Raw genomic sequence first — 20440 nt, 5'->3', positions numbered from 1 at the left:
GTTCTAGTTGTGGCGAGTACATGTATTCCTTCATTAGCCGTAGAAGAAAATGAACCCAAAAAGTTATGGGATCAATGTGTTATTAAAATCAGTCCAAAGTGTGCGCTCAATATCATTTCTCAAGTTTTTGGCAATGGAGTTGTATCCATTCCTTGTTGCCAGGAGCTTGTACAAGAAGGAAAAGAGTGTCATGACACCCTTATCAAATATATCGCGGATAGACCTAGTTTAATTGGAAATGAATCCAAATATTTACAGAAAAGAGATGAAGTATGGGCTCATTGTGTGTCTGTTTCAAAAGCGTTATCACCGGCTTAATTATATTATGACGTAATTATATGTAATTTTGATAAAATAATTTGTTTTTTCATAAAAGTTTAAAATAAAATCATTTATATATTAATGAGATATTTAATACTTTTCGCCTTGTGTTGCATGTTTTCTTTACCATTATTTCATTATATTCTCACTTTTGAATACCAAATAAAAAGGTGTAATCCCAAATTAAAAAAAAAAACTTATTTGAAATTTTTATGTACTCACAATTTTAATTAACTTAAATAGCATAATATGGAAACACATATTTTATTTGAAATCATAAGACTCTAGCCTTTCACGACAACAAAAGATCAAAACAGGCTTATTACATTTAAGATATCTCTTGCAATTGGTCGCACAACGTTTTCCATTTAAAAAATTAGAGTTTACAAAACAATTAACATATGTTTTTTAATAAAATCATAAAAATTTATTTGAATTATAATCGAAAGATGAACCAAATTATATTTATATATATATATATGTTTTCTATATGTTTAATATGAAACACATAAGTTTTTTTGCGAAATATATCTTGTAATTAAACTATTATGTAAGTTATAAACAGATAAAATTTAATTTCGCAAGCTTAACTTTGAAACAATGTTTTCATTTTTATTTTGGTTTTTTATTAAAGAAATTATTATACAGATTTTACATATTATTTTTGTATGAAGAATTGATATTTGTAAGTGTTTATCCTAATGGAATCATGTTTAACTCATAACCATCTCTGCATAATGAAATTATAAAATGGAAAATATAAAATTATTAACAAGCATCCTACATCACGAAATAAAGAAAATATAAAATCTGAAACTCTTTCTTTTAACCCTAGAGTGATATATTTTCATATATACTCAAACATTAATTCTACAATCATTTTTGAGACTTATCACATGTTAGACTGTACTTTTTGTTTTTGTTACTAAGTTGATATACAACCACCAAAATATATGTTGCTGACAACAACAATATTCAGTAGTTTATTAGTTGGAATTTAAATACCTGTATAAATTCTTTTTGTGTCTTTATTTCTATATTACAAGAATGCTAATTTAATTGTTTATAAATGATTATCCTAAACAATTAATAACTTCATCAAGAAAAATGTAACTTAACAAAGTTTAATGAAGTAAAAACCTTCAAAATCAAAGTTATTTCTCAACAATAAATGTTTAATATTGATTATTCATATCTATAAATAGGGTTATCATCGTTTATTCAAACCAGATCATAAATTTAAAAGCTATTTTCTTATTCTATATTGAGAAAAATTAAACATTAACTCTCCATATAGCCAAAAAAACCATGGCCAAGCTTAACATTATTATGGTGTCTTTTGTTGTTCTAGTTGTGGCGAGTACATGTATTCCTTCATTAGCGGTAGAAGAAAATGAACCCAAAAAGTTATGGGATCAATGTGTTGTTAAAATCAGTCCAAAGTGTGCGCTCAATATCATTTCTCAAGTTTTTGCAAATGGAGTTGTATCCATTCCTTGTTGCCAGGAGCTTGTACAAGAAGGAAAAGAGTGTCATGACACCCTTATCAAATATATCGCGGATAGACCTAGTTTAATTGGAAATGAATCCAAATATTTACAGAAAAGAGATGAAGTATGGGCTCATTGTGTGTCTGTTTCAAAAGCGTTGTCACCAGCTTAATTATATTATGACGTAATTATATGTAATTTTGATAAAATAATTTGTTTTTTCATACAAGTTTAAAATAAAATCATTTAAATATTCATGAGATATTTAATACTTTTCGCCTTGTGTTGCATGTTTTCTTTACCATTATTTCATTATATTCTCAATTTTGAATACCAAATAAAAAGGTGTAATCCCAAATTAAAAAAAAAAACTTTTTTGAAATTTTTATGTACTCACAATTTAAATTAACTTAAATAGCATAATATGAAAACACATATTTTATTTGAAATCATAAGACTCTAGCCTTTCACGACAACAAAAGATCGCAACATGCTTATTACATTTAAGATATCTCTTGAAATTGGTTGCACAATGTTTTCCATTAAAAAAATTGGAGTTTACAAAAAAAAATTAAATATGTTTTTTTAATAAAATCATAAAAAATTATATGAATTATAATCGAAAGATGAACCAAAGTATATATATATGTTTTCTATATGTTTAATATGAAACACATAAGTTTTTTGCGAAATATATCTTGTAATTAAGCTATTATGTAAGTTATAAACAGATAAAATTTAATTTCGCAAGCTTAACTTTGAAACAATGTTTTCATTTTTATTTTGGTTTTTTATTAAAGAAATTATTATACCGATTTTACATATTATTTTTGTATGAAGAATTGATATTTGAAAGTGTTTATCCTAATGGAATCATGTTTAACTCATAACCATCTCTGCATAATGAAATTATAAAATGGAAAATATAAAATTATTAACAAGCATCCTACATCACGAAATAAGGAAAATATAAAATCTGAAACTCTTTCTTTTAACCCCAGAGTGATATATGTTCATATATACTCGAACATTAATATTACAATCATTTTTGAGACTTATCACATGTTAGACTGTACTTTTGGTTTTTGTTAGTAAGTTGATATAAAACCACCAAAATATATGTTGCTGACAACAATAATATTCAGTAGTTTATTAGTTGGAATTTAAATACTTGTATAAATTCTTTTTGTGTCTTTATTTCTATATTACAAGAATTCTAATTTAATTGCTTATAAATGATTATCTAAACAGTTAATAACTTCATCAAGAAAAATGTAACTTAACAAATTTTAATGAACTAAAAACCGTCAAAAGCAAAGTTATTTCTCAACAATAAATATTTAATATTGATTATTCATATCTATAAATAGGGTTATAATCGTTTATTCAAACCAGATCATAAATTTAAAGCTATTTTCTTATTCTATATTGATAAAAATTAAACATTAACTCTCCATATAGCCAAAAAAACCATGGCCAAGCTTAACATTATTATGGTGTCTTTTGTTGTTCTAGTTGTGGCGAGTACATGTATTCCTTCATTAGCCGTACAAGAAAATGAACCCAAAAAGTTATGGGATCAATGTGTTGTTAAAATTAGTCCAAAGTGTGCGCTCAATATCATTTCTCAAGTTTTTGGCAATGGAGTTGTATCCACTCCTTGTTGCCAGGAGCTTGTACAAGAAGGAAAAGAGTGTCATGACACCCTTATCAAATATATCGCGGATAGACCTAGTTTAGTTGGAAAAGAATCCAAATATTTACAGAAAAGAGATGAAGTATGGGCTCATTGTGTGTCTGTTTCAAAAGCGTTATCACCGGCTTAATTATATTATGACGTAATTGTATGTAATTTTGATAAAATAATTTGTTTTTTCATACAAGTTTAAAATAAAATCATTTATAAATTCATGAGATATTTAATACTTTTCGCCTTGTGTTGCATGTTTTCTTTACCATTATTTCATTATATTCTCACTTTTGAATACCAAATAAAAAGGTGTAATCCCAAATTAAAAAAGAAAACTTATTTGAAATTTTTATGTACTCCCAATTTTAATTAACTTAAATAGCATAATATGAAAACACATATTTTATTTGAAATCATAAGACTCTAGCCTTTCACGACAACAAAAGATCGCAACAGGCTTATTACATTTAAGATATCTCTTGCAATTGGTCGCACAACGTTTTCCATTAAAAAATTGGAGTTTACAAAAAAATTTACATATGTTTTTTTAATAATTCATAAAAAATATTTTGAATTATGATTGAAAGATGAACCAAATACAACGGTAGTCGCACCTCAAAACAGTACCATAAAGCATTTTTAAAAGGGCTCTATTTTACTAAAAGATATCTTCAAAAATATATATTTCAATTAATGAATTTATGTAAGTATGTGTATTTTATTTATATGTTTAATATGAAAGATGTAAGTTTTCTTTCGAAATATATCTAGTAATTAAACTATTATGTAGGTTATAAACGGATAAAATCTAATATCGCAAGGTTAACTTTTAATCAATGTTTTCATTTTTGTTTTGGTTTTTTATTAAAGAAATTGTTATACAGATTTTACATATTATTTTTGTATAAAAACTGAAATTTGTATTTTTTTTTATCCCAATGGAGTCATAACCATCTCTGCATATTGAAATTATAAAATGGATAAAATAAAATTAGGGGAAATTATCCAAAATGACTCAAAACTTGATTTTCAATACAAAAGTGTACCCTAAATTCAATCAAATGCTAAAGTTACTCAAAAGGCTAGTGAAATAAAAACAACATTCTTATGACCAAACAAAAAACATGTATTGAGTTTTACTATTATAACCCTCCGTGTGAGTACAAAGAAGTCTTCTTAGAGAAGACTTCTTTGTAAGTCTTCTTGTTCAGTAGATTTTTAAAATAATTTAAAATTTTTATAAAAATATTTTGATGGGAAAAAAATAGAAATCATGTAATAATAAACATTTCTAAATGATGTAAATTTAGTTTTACTAAGATTGAATTATTTTCAACATAGATGAGTGAATGTAGATTAACTCATGATAGTCATTGGTTTAGGGCTTGGTAACATATGTTATAGCATTGTTGGTATTATTAGGGTTTGATTTTGAAACATTATTTTCTTTTTTAAAATTTTCTTTTGAGCTATATGTGTTTATTGACTATCTACTAACTTGATTTAAACACTTTCTAAGTATCTTAAAAGTTTAAGGAAGTGTTTTTGTTTTGTTATTTGATTTAAACACTTTCTTTTTGTGTCTTTATTTCTATATTATAAGAATTCTAATTTAATTATTTATAAATGATTAACTTAAACAATTAATAACTTCATCAAGAAAAATGTAACTTAACAAATTTAATGAACTAAAACCATCAAAAGCAAAGTTATTTTTCAACAATAAATGTTTAATATTGATTATTCATATCTATAAATAGGGTTATCATCGTTTATTCAAACCATATCATAAATTTAAAAGCTATTTTCTTATTCTATATTGAGAAAAATTAAAAATTAACTCCCCATATAACCATAAAACCATGGCCAAGCTTAACATTATTATGGTGTCTTTTGTTGTTCTAATTGTGTCGAATACATGTATTCCTTCATTAGCCGTAGAAGAAAATGAACCCAAAAAGTTATGGGATCAATGTGTTGTTAAAATCAGTCCAAAGTGTGCGCTCAATATCATTTCTCAAGTTTTTGGTAATGGAGTTGTATCCATTCCTTGTTGCCAGGAGCTTGTACAAGAAGGAAAAGAGTGTCATGACACCCTTGTCAAATAAATCGCGGATAGACCTAGTTTAATTAGAAACGAATCCAAATATTTACAGAAAAGAGATGAAGTATGGGCTCATTGTGTGTCTGTGTCTAAAGCGTTATCACCGGCTTAATTATATTATGACATAATTATATATAATTTTGATAAAATTATTTGGATTTGCATACAAGTTTAAAATAAAATAATCTATATATTCATGAGATATTTAAACTTATCGTCTTGTGTTGCATGATTTCTTTACCATTATTTCATTCTTTTCTCACTTTTGAATACAAAATAAAAAGGTGTAATCCCAAATTATAAAAAAAAAACTTATTTAAATTTTTTATGTACTCACAATTTTAATTAACTTAAATAGCAAAATATGAAAACACATATTTTATTTGAAATCATAAGACTCTAGCCTTTCACGACAACAAAAGATCGCAACAGGCTTATTACATTTAAGATATCTCTTGCAATTGGTCGCACAACGTTTTCCATTTAAAAAAATTGGAGTTTACAAAAAGATTTACATATGTTTTTTTAATAATTAATAAAAAATATTTTTAATTATGATTGAAAGATGAACCAAATACAACGGTAGTCGCACCTCAAAACAGTACCATAAAGCGTTTTTAAAAGGGCTCTTCTTTACTAAAATATATCTTCAAGAATATATATTTCAATTAATTAATTTATGTAAGTATGTGTATTTTATTTATATGTTTAATATGAAAGACATAAGTTTTCTTTCGAAATATATCTAGTAATTAAACTATTATGTAGGTTATAAACGGATAAAATCTAATATCGCAAGGTTAACTTTGAATCAATGTTTTCATTTTTATTTTGGTTTTTTATTAAAGAAATTGTTATACAGATTTTACATATTATTTTTGTATAAAAACTGAAATTTGTATTTTTTTTTTATCCCAATGGAGTCATAACCATCTCTGCATATTGAAATTATAAAATAGATAAAATAAAATTAGGCTAAATTACCAAAAATAACTCAAAACTTTATTTTCAATACAAAAGTGTACCCTAAATTCAATCAAATGCTAAAGTTACTCAAAAGGCTAGTAAAATAAAAACAACATCCTTATGACCAAACAAAAAACATGTATTGAGTTTTACTATTACAACCCTCCGTGTGAGTACGAAGAATTCTTCTCTGAGAAGACTTCTTTGTAAGTCTTCTTGTTCAGTAGATTTTTAAAATAATTTAAAGTTTTTATAAAAATATTTTGATGGAAAAGAAATTGAAATCATGTAATAATAAACATTTCTAAATGATGTAAATTTAGTTTTACTAAAATTGAATTATTTTCAACATAGATGAGTAAATGTAGATTAACCCATGATAGACATTGGCTTAGAGCTTGGTGACATATGTTATAGTATTGTGGTATTATTAGGGTCTGATTTTGAAATATTATTTTCTTTATTAAAATTTTTTTTTGAGCTATATGTGTTTATTGACTATCTAATAACTTGATTTAAACACTTTCTAAGTATTTTAAAAGTTTAAAGGAAGTGTTTTTTGCTTTGTTATTTGATTTAAACACTTTCTTTTTGTGTCTTTATTTCTATATTACAAGAATTCTAATTTAATTGTTTATAAATGATTAACTTAAACAATTAATAACTTCATCAAGAAAAATGTAACTTAACAAATTTTAATGAACTAAAACCGTCAAAAGCAAAGTTATTTCTCTACAATAAATGTTTAATATTGATTATTCATATCTATAAATAGGATTATCATCGTTTATTCAAACCAGATCATAAATTTAAAAGCTATTTTCTTATTCTATATTGAGAAAAATTAAACATTAACTCCCCATATAGCCAAAAAACCATGGCCAAGCTTAACATTATTATGATGTCTTTTGTTGTTCTTGTTGTGGCGAGTACATGTATTCCTTCATTAGCCTTAGAAGAAAATGAACCCAAAAAATTATGGGATCAATGTGTTGTTAAAATCAGTCCAAAGTGTGCGCTCAATATCATTTCTCAAGTTTTTGGTAATGGAGTTGTATCCATTCCTTGTTGCCAGGAGCTTATACAAGAAGGAAAAGAGTGTCACGACACCCTTGTCAAATATATCGCGGATAGACCTAGTTTAATTGGAAACGAATCAAAATATTTACAGAAAAGAGATGAAGTATGGGCTCATTGTGTGTCTGTTTCAAAAGCGTTATCACCGGCTTAACTATATTATGACATAATTATATGTATTTTTTGATAAAATTATTTGTATTTGCATACAAGTTCAAAATAAAATCATTTATATATTCATGAGATAGTTAATATTTATCGTCTTGTGTTCTGTGTTTTCTTTAGCATTAATTTTTGAAAAAAACTAAGCATATCTCATATCTGGATGTTAAAGAACATATTTAATCTTATAATTAAATTTAAATACAAAATATGATATTTCTCAAAGAATATTTATACTCGTGTCTCGTGAATTCGCCGACATCCACATAGTTATACTTAAACGTTAAAAGAGAGAAACGAACCGTTCCCACGTTAAACGGATTTGGTAAATCATTACACAAACCAAAAGCAAAATTCTAGGGTTAAAGCGTTCGATATTTTCGTTTAGTTCCCTGTTTGTCAAGAGACTTTTGTTGGATAACTTATTGATCATATACATAATCATAAAAATCATTACCATCGTCATAAAAAGTGGTGCGCCATATCCGAAATCACCATCCACTATGATTCACATCCGAATCGTTGCTTATAGTTGTGGAAAGAAAATACTTTTTTAAAAAAATACAGCTACAAAGATTACTTACCCAAAACAAGAAAAAATACAAAAAATTACATTAAATATCTGCCTAAAGAAGATAAGAAAAACGAAGGACGAACAGCTTATCTTCATACTAGTACTAGAAAAAAACCCATCTTAAAACCTAGAAGGGGATGCCGTTGATAAACTTTTCCCACACATGACAATCTTCAACAACGAATGTAGTCGTACTCTTCTTCTCCTCACCTTCTTCAATCTCGATACCTACAATTCAATAATTTTCATTTTAGAAAACTTTAAAGAAAAAAATTAAAAATTACGTATTGAGACAATAAAGGTTGTGTTAGGCATGGACGTTCGAATCTTCAAATTAGGTTTGCATTGGTTCTTCGGAAGTTAGAGATTTGGACCTAATTAAATACTTGGAAATTTTCGGTTCATGATTCCTCTTGAGTCTGAGTCGGTTCGGGTTTATAAGTAAAAAATACATGTAATTTTTAAGTTCATAAGGTTTTAGATCGGGTATGAATAGATTTTTATTGGGTCGGTTCTTTTTGGTTTGAGATCTATTTGGATCATTTCTTTCTGTTCCAATTCTTTTGGATCAACTAGATACTTATAAATTTTTTGTTCGGTTTCGGGTCAGGTATTTTCGAGTCAGTTTCAGTTCGGATGTTCATGTCTGGGTAAAATGCGAGGCCTAAGTTGTGTATTTGATTACCTTGCGACGTACGCTTCTCGACGATTTCCAACATATCAAGCTTCTTGAACTGGATTCAAGTCTCCTGTAACAAAACTTAAACAATGTTACCAAATGTTCAAAAAAAAAAACAAATGTCGGTTAATAATATTCTTACAGATTCTCATGTTCAAGCTTATCTGCAATCAGCATCGCTTTGCGTTTCGACCAACTGTTTCCTTCAGCTTGCTTTATCACCTGACCCAACGACGCTTTTCCTCTCACAATGCTCTGTTTCTGGCTCGCTTCCAAGTCTTTCCTTCTATCAGATTCAGTCTCATCCTCCAATTCAACGATCTCGCTTCTTAACGACGACGAACCAACGTTTTTCAGGTCTTTCTTTGATTCTATTCTTATCGCTAGAGTGACAGGAGAACCAAGAACAGCCTCAAACGCTCTCAGAATATGATCTCTAAAATTCTCAGCCGTTAATTTCGTTACAGGCGAGTTGAACATTAACTCCACCGTAGGAGCTGCAAACACACTTGAAAGTTATAATCATTATCAAACATAACACAGTTCAAGAAAAGTCTTTTTTTTACCTGAACCGATACTAATAGAAAAGATCTTCCCTTCCCTATAAAGAAACTCTCTTAAACCATTAACTCGGACATCCTCTATCACAGCTAACCAAATATCTTCAACCGAAGGTCTAGGTGCAGCGTTGTTACAAGGACTAGGCGGAACCAAGTAGCGTTGATCAGGAGCTAGCTGGAGCAATGCAGCAGTGAGCCAAGTTACTTTATCGTTTGAGACTCTCAACTGCTTTTCTAATTCAGACAACGTTTTCAAAGCTCGTCTCAGCTTCTCCATATCTTCTTTACTCACTACAACAACAACAACAAAATTAGTTATTATACTTCCCATTTAGAAAATGAAGACAAGATTTGAAACTCACATGGTTGTCGTCTGAAAAACTTTCTTTTACACTCTTCTTTAGTGAAATCATAGCTTCCGGCAAGGACATCGGTTATGACTGTTGCGAGCTGCGACATTAAAGCTAACGGTTCTACTCCAGTTTCCATTATTGTTCTCAGATTCTTCACTGTGTTCACAGTATCCGCGGATAAAGCTAGATCAAGAAGATCTACCAACTTCTCATCGGAGATTAAACCAACCTTAAAAAACAACAACATATAATGTATAAAAAAAACATACAGCGAAAGCTCTATAAATTTTTACATCAAAACTATAATTTTTTTATTAATTTATCGATATACTAATTGAACCAAAAATTCAATTTGGGACTATAAAATTATATTATTTTATAGAGATTTTTAGTGTATATTAATTTATAGAGTATTAATTTAAAGAGATTATACTGTATATGACAAAGAAGACTATTGAAATAAATTTGAATCTTTAGAAAAAATGTTAGGATCATTACCATTTCTTGAACTAAAGGAAGAGAGATCCTCGTCCCAAGCAAACTCAGCTGTTCTAGAGTCATCTCAGCATCTCTCAAAGAACCATCTGATCTCAAAGCAACAAGCTTCAACGCATCTTCCTCAATCTCAATCTCTTCCTTCAACGCAACCCCTTGCAAAGAACCGACGATATCAGCGTCCTTAAGCTTAGGGAAAAAGAACTTCTGACACCTCGACACAACAACGTGAGGCAACACATCAAGACTCGAGCAGACAAGAAGGAAAACCACACGGCGAGGTGCACGGTCCACGACTTTCGAAAGCGCATTCCAACAATCCGTCGACATAGTATCGCAATCATCGAATATCAACACAAGGTGGTGCTTCTGCCTCTTCTTTATGAACAGACTCTCGAAGTCGAAACTTTTCACAGGACCCATCTCTCGAATGTTCCTGTTCTTACCGTTATCATACGAAACACACGAGCTGCATACACCGCAGGGCTTTGACTGTTCCATTGAGTGACAATTCAACGCTCTAGCGAAAACTCGAGCACATGAGGTCTTCCCTGTTCCGTTCGGACCGTGGAAGACGTAGAGAAGTCCCACTCTTCGTTTAGCAACAGCGTTAGACAAAGCTTGCACCACCAGACTCTGCCCCACGAGATCACTAAAAGTTCTTGGTCCATACTTCTGAGTAAAACTCTGATGGAGACGAGCGTTTCTACGGCTGCTATTTTCACTGAAGTCTGAATCTTTTCCATTGTTGAGCAGATCGTCAGCGAAGATACCTAATTCTCCTGTGTAATCATGCTGCCACCCTTCACTATCTACTAAAAGAGGCAAAGAGGAGATTGGCGTATCGTTTAACCCTTTCCTCCCTTTTGAATCTGACATTCCACAAGATAAACTCTTTCCAGCTATATCAAGAATAGTCTTGCCTCTGTGATGAATCCTAGACCAGTTAAACGGAAGTCCACAACCATGTCTAGGAACAGCTGTAGCCATGTTCTGTTCTCCATGTCCTCCTTCTTCCTCGTACTTCTGAACTCGATAACTCTTCTTCCTACTCAACCCATCAAGCTTTTCAACAGAAGGAGTCACTTTAGATGTACCACCACCACCACCAAAACTCACTATTGGAGACGAACTACACAACCTAAGACCAGGTTTACTAACCACATTCTTATAAGTAGATCATCTTTTTCCTTCCTTGTTATCTTCTTTCATCCTCGGGCTTGCTGATGGGTCTCTGAGTGACCTTGACCTCTGAAGAAGGACGAGGTCTCTCATGAGAAGAGACCGGTCTGTTAAAACCGAACTCTGTTTGTTGTTGTTGTTGTTGTTGTTGTGCATATGATTCTTCAAGTGGATACAGTTGGTTAAATGAATATGGTTACGAAGATGCTCAACCTTAGTCGTAGTAGTCATTGATCAGAAGAAGGACTGTTCTGTTTTCTTTGACAGAAGAAGAACCGAACCGAACTGTATCTCATTTTTCTTGTCTGAAAAAATCTTTGATCTTTCCGAATTTGGTAATAATAGCTCTAGTTTCCCCTCAAGATTCGCTGAACTTACCATAAACAAACAGCTTGGAGGAATAGAGAATCAGTCGAAGATTCATTTATAATTGAGACCGAAGACAAAAGGCAAAACTGAAGTGGTAATCCACCACAGAGCAATGAGCAGTGAAAAGAAGGGAATAAGAGAACGACACCGTTTCCGAAAGAAGTCACGGATGTCTCTCTACTTTTCCTATAACCAAACATTCACATGAAGAAACTGAGAGAGAGTTTCTCTGGAGAAAGCGATAGTTTTTTCTTTTTTGGTCAGATGGGTAAGAAAGCAAGAAATACGCTGTCTTCGAGAGCGAGGGACAGAGTGATTTCAATGGGTTGTGTCTTTTTTTAACTTTTAGAGAGAGAGAGAGAGAGAGAGAAAGAGTGCGAATCTAGAGAGAGAAAAGTGAAGGGTTTTTTGAGATCTGTTTACAGACACGAACTCAGAGGCATTCTGAGAGGAAGCAGAGCACATTGCCAAATAAAGCGGTTTTGTCTGTTTGCGTGGAGTGGAACAATAAAATACAACAAATAAAGAAGCAATTAAGGCTAACAAAAAAAAAAAATTGACTCAATAAAATAAAATGTTGTTTGGTATTTGACAAAATCTGAGACCAAAGACTTCGAGACCTTTGAATTTTGCTAGCCTTTTTTTGTGTGATTTGTTCGGAATCTTATAGACTATAGAGTTTGAAAAGCAAGTCGAATCTTCTGTGTACTCGTCAAAAGTTAAAAAGTTAAAAAGACAATTATGTTTTAGCATTTTTGACCAACAACAAGAAGCTACTCAGTTTTATACTATCTCTATTCCAACCAGAAGGTATTCAGTTTTGACAATTATGTTTAGCCTTTTTAACCAACAATAAGAGCTATTCATTTTGATCATAGGAAAAATACTCCCTCTTTTTCAACATATAGTAACTGTTTAGTTTTTTTCTTTATAATTAACTTTACAACCTTCTGTGTAAAATTTAAAACTATTTGAATTTTTTTGATATATATATATATATATTCTCTTTCTTTTTTTTGTGGAACACACATATATATTCTCTTTAGTATCTTGTGTGATTGGTTAAGTTACTTTTATTAAATAACAAAGGGTAAATTTGTTGGGTTCAAATCTAATCTCAGGTTGGATCTGAAACAAACTGGTCACAGAGTACTCAATAGGTCCAGGTATGAATTTCCAAGTAAAATCTTAGGTGTTTTTTTGCAAACCTCTTTCATCCCACCACAATCTTAGGTGTCTTTTAACAAATGCAAGAAAGTTAAAAGATAAAATTACAAGGAAATGAGAAAAGGTATCAATTAAGATTACACTTATTAGTTTGACGTAAGATTAAAAAACAAGAAGCACAAAAGCGTCTGTAGTCCAACGGTTAGGATAATTGCCTTCCAAGCAATAGACCCGGGTTCGACTCCCGGCAGACGCATTTACTCATTTTTAACATTTGAAGTTTTTTCAAAAAAAAAAACATAAAAGATAAGATCTGATGAAATGACGAAAATAGTCATTGTTCCAATGAAGCAACTAGCTAAAGATTAAGATCCAAACGCGTGAGCAGGGTGTTTTAGTAAATTTAATTCAACAAACTTTTCTAAAAAGACACAACACAAGTCCTTTAGGCTTTATCTCTTTCTCGTTTCGGTTTCAATTCCGCGTCTCTCTCTCTCTCTGTAGAAATCGAAAAGATCTCAGAGATACAACGAAGCCGTAAATCTCGTGAAGGGTTTTAAAACTTTTGAAAAAAAAAAAAAAAGCATTCTGATCTATCTCCCTCTTGTTGCTTTTGCCTTAATCGAATCCAAATGGCTGGTTACAAAGCAGACGATGAATACGATTACCTTTTCAAGGTTGTCCTCATCGGTGATTCCGGTGTTGGCAAGTCTAATCTGCTTTCACGGTTCACCAAGAACGAGTTTAGTCTCGAGTCCAAATCCACCATCGGAGTCGAGTTCGCGACTCGGAGTTTGAATGTTGATGATAAAGTCATCAAAGCCCAGATTTGGGATACTGCTGGTCAAGAAAGGTCTCTTCTCTTTCTCCATTGTCCTCATTATCTTGGATTCGATTAGATCTTTGTTAATTGGTCATAGTAGATTCATTCATTGGCTTTACAGATCTGGATTTGTATTTATACAGCTAGAAAAAAAAACAAACAAACATGTGGGTTCTGTCTTAGATCCAACGATTAGTTATGTAAGAGAGCTAGATTGGTCTGTGTAATTAAATAGATTCTAATGTTTCTAATGGATTCATTTTAATAGGTACCGAGCCATCACTAGCGCGTATTACCGAGGAGCTGTTGGAGCGCTTCTTGTCTACGACGTAACCCGACACTCCACATTCGAAAACGTGGAGACGTGGCTCAAAGAACTCAGAAACCACACTGATCCCAACATCGTAGTCATGCTCGTGGGCAACAAATCTGATCTCCGCCACCTCGTGGCTGTTCAGACAGACGACGCCAAGTCATTCGCCGAGAAAGAGTCTCTTTGCTTCATGGAAACCTCTGCTCTTGAGTCCACGAACGTCGAGGACGCTTTCGCGCAAGTCCTCACTCAGATCCACAGTATTGTGAGTAAAAAGGCCATGGAAGCAGCTAGCGAGTCAGCTAACGCCCCGTCGAGAGGAGACAAGATCGAAATTGGTAAAGATGTTTCTGCTGTCAAGAAAGCTGGATGTTGTTCGAACTAATAAGAGAGTGAGTGAGTGGTTATTGTTTTAATGTTAACGACCGGAGGATCTCGGTTTTTGTTAACTGTTTATTTATTCAAAGTCATTCGAATATTGAAAGATTGCTTTAGGTTTATTAAAATGTCCTTGTCATGTATTTCTCTGTTTATTATATAAATTTATCAATGCTCTTGCTTGAAAAATGATTTCGTTGATGACAAAACTCAATACATATATGTATCAACATAAATATACACATGAATTTGTGCATATCAATCAACATAAATATACACATATATATATGAAATGTTTATTTTAAAATGCTTTGACTTTGTTCTGGTCTGGTAGCATTAGTTAGACCATGACCTTGTTAGCCGGTCAGTGAATTAGGGGTCTAAAGGACGACGTGATCCTGGTCCGAAGGCAATAACGGCCCATCGTGAACGGTATATGATACTGTATGGATCGTTATACTCTGTTTAGTCAACTCTTATTAGGTCTAAAATAGCGAGTCTGTCGGCTAGAGCTTTGACTTTACACCCTCTACCGCAGCTTTATTCTACGCCCAAGGAACTTCTTCTATTTGACATCCCTTTCACCTAACGGCTAAACCATCAGTTAAGATTTCAGTCTTATATATTAGATTTCAGTCTTATATATTATGTTCATAATTGCACTCTTAAGTTCTGAAATTGCCTTCAATTGCAAGCTATTGTTGGGTCTTTGAAGATTTTATCAAAGGATTTAGGAAATTGTATTAAGTATGAACTGAGACTGCAGCTGCTAAGGTGTGATACTGAGGGTCTCTAGTGTAAATGCATACGGCTGCAAGAGTTTGCGGTTATAAAGCGATGTACTTATGATTGGTTGACTACCAAATAAAACAACAATTTAATAATAAATTAACAATGTTAACACTTTATATAATTATCAAAATATTTAAATTATATTATAATAATAAATATAAAAATTATACTTATAAAATCATAGTATCAAATTTTTTTAAAAGAATATTGGGTATATATATGTATACATATATTAATGTCTAAAAATTATAGCAAATACTTTTGTTTTAAAGTTTTATAATAAAATTAAAATCTAATATATATATATACATATACATATATTATTATTTGTTTTATCTCATTTAAAATATTTTTATTTTTATATTTATATAGTTTAAAATTTTTATTTTTATTTATCACCGAAAACGTTAGCTTAGCTGGAACAAGCTTTTGATTTTGCAAGATTTGGAACAATATAAAAGAATTTATAATATTTTTTGTGATTGTTGTAGAATGCCAAAAACCGCTATTATTCATAGATCTAGTATTTGTGGATGGTAACAGCAAAATCAGTCAAAACTTGAGTATTTATATGGATTGAGTTTATCTAATATAGTTAGAATTTTGATATATGTATAATACAAATGTCAGAAATTTTTGACTAAATTTCTTAAATATAATTCATTTTTTTGAGCAATTATAAAATTATAAATTATGATGATATAAAGCCTATATAACATTATATTATAAAACAATTTTAATAAAATATCAAAATATAATTTTAATGTTGCCGCTGACAAAAAAAAATAATGTTACCATAAGATCTATTTGTGTTAATGGTTTATTTATTCAGTCAATCGAATATGAAAAATTATTGTGGTTGATTCAATGTCCTTTTGATGTATTTCTGTTTATATAAATCTATCAGTGTTCTTGCTTGAAAATGATTTTGTTTCTGATATCAAATTTCCATAACTCTATTATCTAAAAAAGGGAGAGACATAAAGATAGATTTTGAGGATTTGGTTCTGTTTTTAACTTTGCTTCAGTGTAACTATTAAAAAAACTTAAATTTTGTCTTCTTCTTAGTTCATCTTAAGGATTTATCTTCATTGCTTTATTTTAATTCTTTATTATCTCAAGTTTTTTTTTGGTCAAAGAATTATCTCAAGTTAAAGATGTGGATAATATTGGATTAGATATCAAAATCATCATTTTCATGCGCTAAAAACAAATTCAAGGGCAAGCGATTGTGGCATCGAGGATCTTGAAGTTGAAGCTAGTGGCCCACACATATCTGAAGACGTAGTCTGATTTATACCCGACAGACTGTCCGTTGATTAGGAGACAGTCTTTACCAGATTTCGACAACACCGATTTATCGATGGGTAAGACCGATTTGAAACCGGTGCACGTCAACTTTACGTTCTTGAAATCGCATGGACATGGGTTCGTCACTCTCACTTCCCACTCTGTTACGTCCTTATACAAGTTGCCGGTCTTTGATTGTTTCAGAGTTAGATTGCTACGGTCGCACCCATATCCTTCCAAATTTTCAAAGGCAATATATTTTATCATTTTCTTCTGTTTAAAGCAAAAATCGTATAAGAAAAATATTAATTTGTTTCTTTTCTTGAAGTCCTAATTTGATTTGATATATGAACACATCTAAACTAGAGTTTTGTTAGAATGACGTTATAATATCATTACATGGGTCAAAACTTACTAATGAACACTATTTTGCTATAATAAGTTTGATATGGTATATAGCATGAAGTGCACCCGAAAAGAAGAAGATATAAATGCATGAAGAATTATAAATACCTTGAGAAACGAAGGTCACGAGGATGAGGAGGCAAAGGAGTTTGCAAGCCATTGTTGGGTCTTTAGAGTTTTTATCAGAGAATTTCAGAAATGATATTAAGTATGAAGTAAGCCCGTGGCTGCTTAGATGTATATAAGGAGGCATAGGGTTTATATACTGCAAGAAACCAGCTTTAAAAGTAAGAGAATCCACAACAGTGAAATACCAATTAGTTATCCAATAGAAGTTAATTTAATGTCCATTAATTTGAGAAATTGTTAATATTAGTCAGATACCCATTGCATTCCTCATATACTAATTTTTAGTGTTGTTTATTTGAAAAACTTATGTTAACTTTCATATTAATTAGAAGATTTCTCATAATATTGTTTTAAAACATATCAGATTATTTAATATATTAACATGCATTAATTAATATTTTTTAATATTAGCAATAGTAAGAAAAATCTTAATATTAATATAATTAAAATCAATCTAAATAACTAAATACATTATAGATAATATAATTTTAAATATAAAATTAATCATAAAATTACAATATGTGAAGATATGATGTCTATATATAAAAATCTATTATAAATGAATTTAAAACGTATCATATAATTCACATCCTTCCAAATCTCATATTTTCTAGTATTAATAAAAAAATTAGAAATTTATAATTTTATTACTATAATAAATCTTATTATTTTAAGTGCTGGTTTGATGTCTATCTAATCCATGATTTATTTGTTTGCAAAAAGTTCACTTAGAACATTATCATTATTGTATTTTCAGTTGAACAGAAAGAAATGAAAAGTTATGATTTATCATAAAAAAAGTTCTTCTATCAAAATCACATAAAATAGTTTTTTTTTGCTAAAAAAGTCACATAAAATAGTTGACTTATTAACCATGGATTTATTTATTTTTTCCATAAATTTACTAAAATTGTTTTCATATTTTTGTTTTTTGCGACCGATAAAATTAAAGTTGACACACTTCAATATGTTTCAGTTGAATCCCTAATTTGCATAATAAATAAATATGTAATTATTATAATATAAATATATTACCGCAATTTTATTTTATTTTAAACATATTTGTTTGTACACAGATTTACTCAAATTTGCTTCTTCTTTTTTTTTTTGAAACACAAAAAAAAAAAATTGAACCACAAATTTAATCAAATTTGCTATACTTTGCTAAATTTTCCACAAATTTGTTCTTTAGGCAAATATATTTACTTGTCAAACTTAGTTAGAATTCCATAAATTTATTTCATTTGAACTGGGATTTGTAACAAATGAATTTTTTTAGTTAAACCAAAAGCTGACCATAATTTTCTGGCTGTTAAGAATTGAGATTAGCAAGTTACGTAGCTCAAAAAACATGCGAGATTTCAGTCAAGGGAGCTGCTTCGATTTTATTGTAAATGAAGACATTAAATTCGAAGAAGAAAAAACACTTCCAACGTTCTTGGAAATTTAGATTATACCATGCTGATGTCAAAAAAGGTTTTACTACAACAAGAAATTCTTTAACATCCAGAAAATAGTAAAAACTGAAACTTTGAAACAAAGCTAAAATAAACAAAAATCAATAAAGATTGAAGTTTGGTTTAGCCAGTGATGTTCTGAGACTTGTTGAGGATAACTCCTTCATACTTGACTTGGAACCATTTCATTGCATCATCCTTGGTCACTCTGTGTTGGATACCAACACGAGTCTTGCATCTACGGCGACGAGCCACACGGTATCCTGGACGTTCGAGAACAACATAGAAGTCCATTCCGTAGATACCAGTAGATGGATCGTACCTAAACAGACGAAATGAATAGAGATAAGAATCACAAAAACAAGCATTTGCCATTCCACAAATAAAACATTAAAGTCTTTAAATTTATAAAAACTAATCTGAAAATTCCACAAAACAGTATATCTTCGTAACCTATAAGTTATCATCTTATATCAAAATCTAAACTTAACATCGATTCCACAAAAACCAGCAAGTCTCATCATTTTCAAGCCAAAAAATTCTATAATATCTAGAAAGTCGTCATATATTATCAAATCCAAACTATATCATTATACAAAACCAATTAATTCTTTACATTTGATAAAACCCGAATCCAAAATTGCAAACCATGAACTCTTCACCTATAATCAAATCCACAACGTTAACACTCCACATGACTACATAGCACGGAAAATCGTTGGAGACTAGTCTCATTCATTACATGCAGACCTATATGCAAACAAAATAATCAATGTAGTTCAAATTAACAAAAAAAAAAGACTTACTTGATACCAAGATCAATGTGCTCTTGGATACCGAAACCAAAGCAACCAGTGTCACTAAAGTTCCTCCTAAGAAGCTCATACTCCTTAACTTTCAAACCACTCTCAAGAAGCTGCATTGCCTTGTCACCCCTCACAGTGACGTAGCACGCAATCTTTTCGTTACGCCTGATACCAAAAGACCTCACAGTGTATCTCGCTATTACACAAAATCAATAAAACATATTATTAACAAATAATAAAAATGAAAACTAACAACATGAACATACCCTTGGAGAAAACAGGGGTTTGTCCACTGAGCTGTTCCAAAACCTAATAAAGACCAAACACAACTATTCACAAACACTGTCCTAAAAAAACATGGCTACGATTTAAATCAGAGAAAAACAAAAGGGGACCTTGGAGGCACGAGTGAGACGATCACCACTCTCACCAACGGAGATGTTGAGAACAAGTTTCTGGACCTTAATGTCCCTCATTGGGTTCGAGAGCTTCTTCTCCGACGCCTACAATCATAGATAGATAGATAGATATAGACACAACACAAAGTAAGAGCTTGATTCGTGGAATCCATAAAGAGGGTGAAAATACCATTGTAAGGAGATCAAAGTCGAGTTAGGAGAGAAGAAGCAAAGAGAGTTGCGGAAACGAAAGCTGCGTCGAGTGGGAAGTGAAATGAGTTATATGGGACGGAACTAGGGTTTCTTTCTTGGAACTATAATGGGCCAAGTTTACGAAGCCCATAGGCCTATGTGGCCTTTTTAGTTACTAAAAGAAATTGATTCCAGAATAACCTTCACCATTCCGGTTTATAATTTTGTTTCGATTCAATGTGGTCCAGAGAGCTTGATAGCTTCAATT

General features: G+C 30.7%; 3 protein-coding genes and 1 non-coding gene across 4 annotated transcripts; 2 read left to right on the top strand and 2 right to left on the bottom strand.

Moving 5' to 3' along the window:
* Positions 1-3401: 3401 nt before the first annotated feature.
* Positions 3402-13390, bottom strand: LOC103827780 (protein STICHEL-like 4). Its single transcript, XM_009103327.3, has 6 exons — positions 10475-13390; positions 9986-10205; positions 9630-9914; positions 9206-9560; positions 9070-9133; positions 3402-8612 (listed from the first exon to the last, which is right to left on the bottom strand). The coding sequence occupies exons 1-6, from the start codon at positions 11459-11461 to the stop codon at positions 8505-8507; spliced, it is 2019 nt and encodes a 672-aa protein (XP_009101575.2). The 5' UTR covers positions 11462-13390; the 3' UTR covers positions 3402-8504.
* Positions 13374-13445, top strand: TRNAG-UCC. The gene has a single exon. It is a non-coding gene; the product is annotated as a tRNA-Gly (tRNA).
* A 196-nt stretch (positions 13446-13641) lies between these two features.
* On the top strand, positions 13642-14892 carry LOC103827778 (ras-related protein RABA1c). The gene is made up of 2 exons (XM_009103326.3): positions 13642-14042; positions 14281-14892. The coding sequence occupies exons 1-2, from the start codon at positions 13822-13824 to the stop codon at positions 14708-14710; spliced, it is 651 nt and encodes a 216-aa protein (XP_009101574.1). The 5' UTR covers positions 13642-13821; the 3' UTR covers positions 14711-14892.
* A 3835-nt stretch (positions 14893-18727) lies between these two features.
* On the bottom strand, positions 18728-20380 carry LOC103827776 (60S ribosomal protein L11-2). Its single transcript, XM_009103324.3, has 5 exons — positions 20171-20380; positions 19978-20085; positions 19849-19891; positions 19583-19778; positions 18728-19098 (listed from the first exon to the last, which is right to left on the bottom strand). The coding sequence occupies exons 1-5, from the start codon at positions 20171-20173 to the stop codon at positions 18900-18902; spliced, it is 549 nt and encodes a 182-aa protein (XP_009101572.1). The 5' UTR covers positions 20174-20380; the 3' UTR covers positions 18728-18899.
* Positions 20381-20440: the final 60 nt, after the last annotated feature.

Source organism: Brassica rapa, chromosome A06 (genome assembly GCF_000309985.2).
Source record: "Brassica rapa cultivar Chiifu-401-42 chromosome A06, CAAS_Brap_v3.01, whole genome shotgun sequence".
Classification (NCBI taxonomy): Eukaryota; Viridiplantae; Streptophyta; class Magnoliopsida; order Brassicales; family Brassicaceae; genus Brassica; species Brassica rapa.
This window is presented reverse-complemented; position numbering and strand designations above follow the sequence as displayed.

Bases quoted from the DNA above. Each gene is read 5' to 3' on its own strand.
- LOC103827778 (XM_009103326.3), top strand. From the start codon at position 13,822: ATGGCTGGTTACAAAGCAGACGATGAATACGATTACCTTTTCAAGGTT. The intron at 14,043-14,280 runs GTCTCTTCTCTT...TCATTTTAATAG, and splicing joins GATACTGCTGGTCAAGAAAG to GTACCGAGCCATCACTAGCG.
- LOC103827776 (XM_009103324.3), bottom strand. The intron at 19,892-19,977 runs GTCCCCTTTTGT...GGTCTTTATTAG, and splicing joins GTCTCACTCGTGCCTCCAAG to GTTTTGGAACAGCTCAGTGG. The intron at 19,779-19,848 runs GTATGTTCATGT...TTTGTGTAATAG, and splicing joins AACCCCTGTTTTCTCCAAGG to CGAGATACACTGTGAGGTCT.
- LOC103827780 (XM_009103327.3), bottom strand. From the start codon at position 11,461: ATGGCTACAGCTGTTCCTAGACATGGTTGTGGACTTCCGTTTAACTGG. The intron at 10,206-10,474 runs GTAATGATCCTA...TTGTTTTTTAAG, and splicing joins TTCCTTTAGTTCAAGAAATG to GTTGGTTTAATCTCCGATGA. The intron at 9,561-9,629 runs GTAAAAAAAAGA...GTGTGTTTGCAG, and splicing joins TTCTATTAGTATCGGTTCAG to CTCCTACGGTGGAGTTAATG.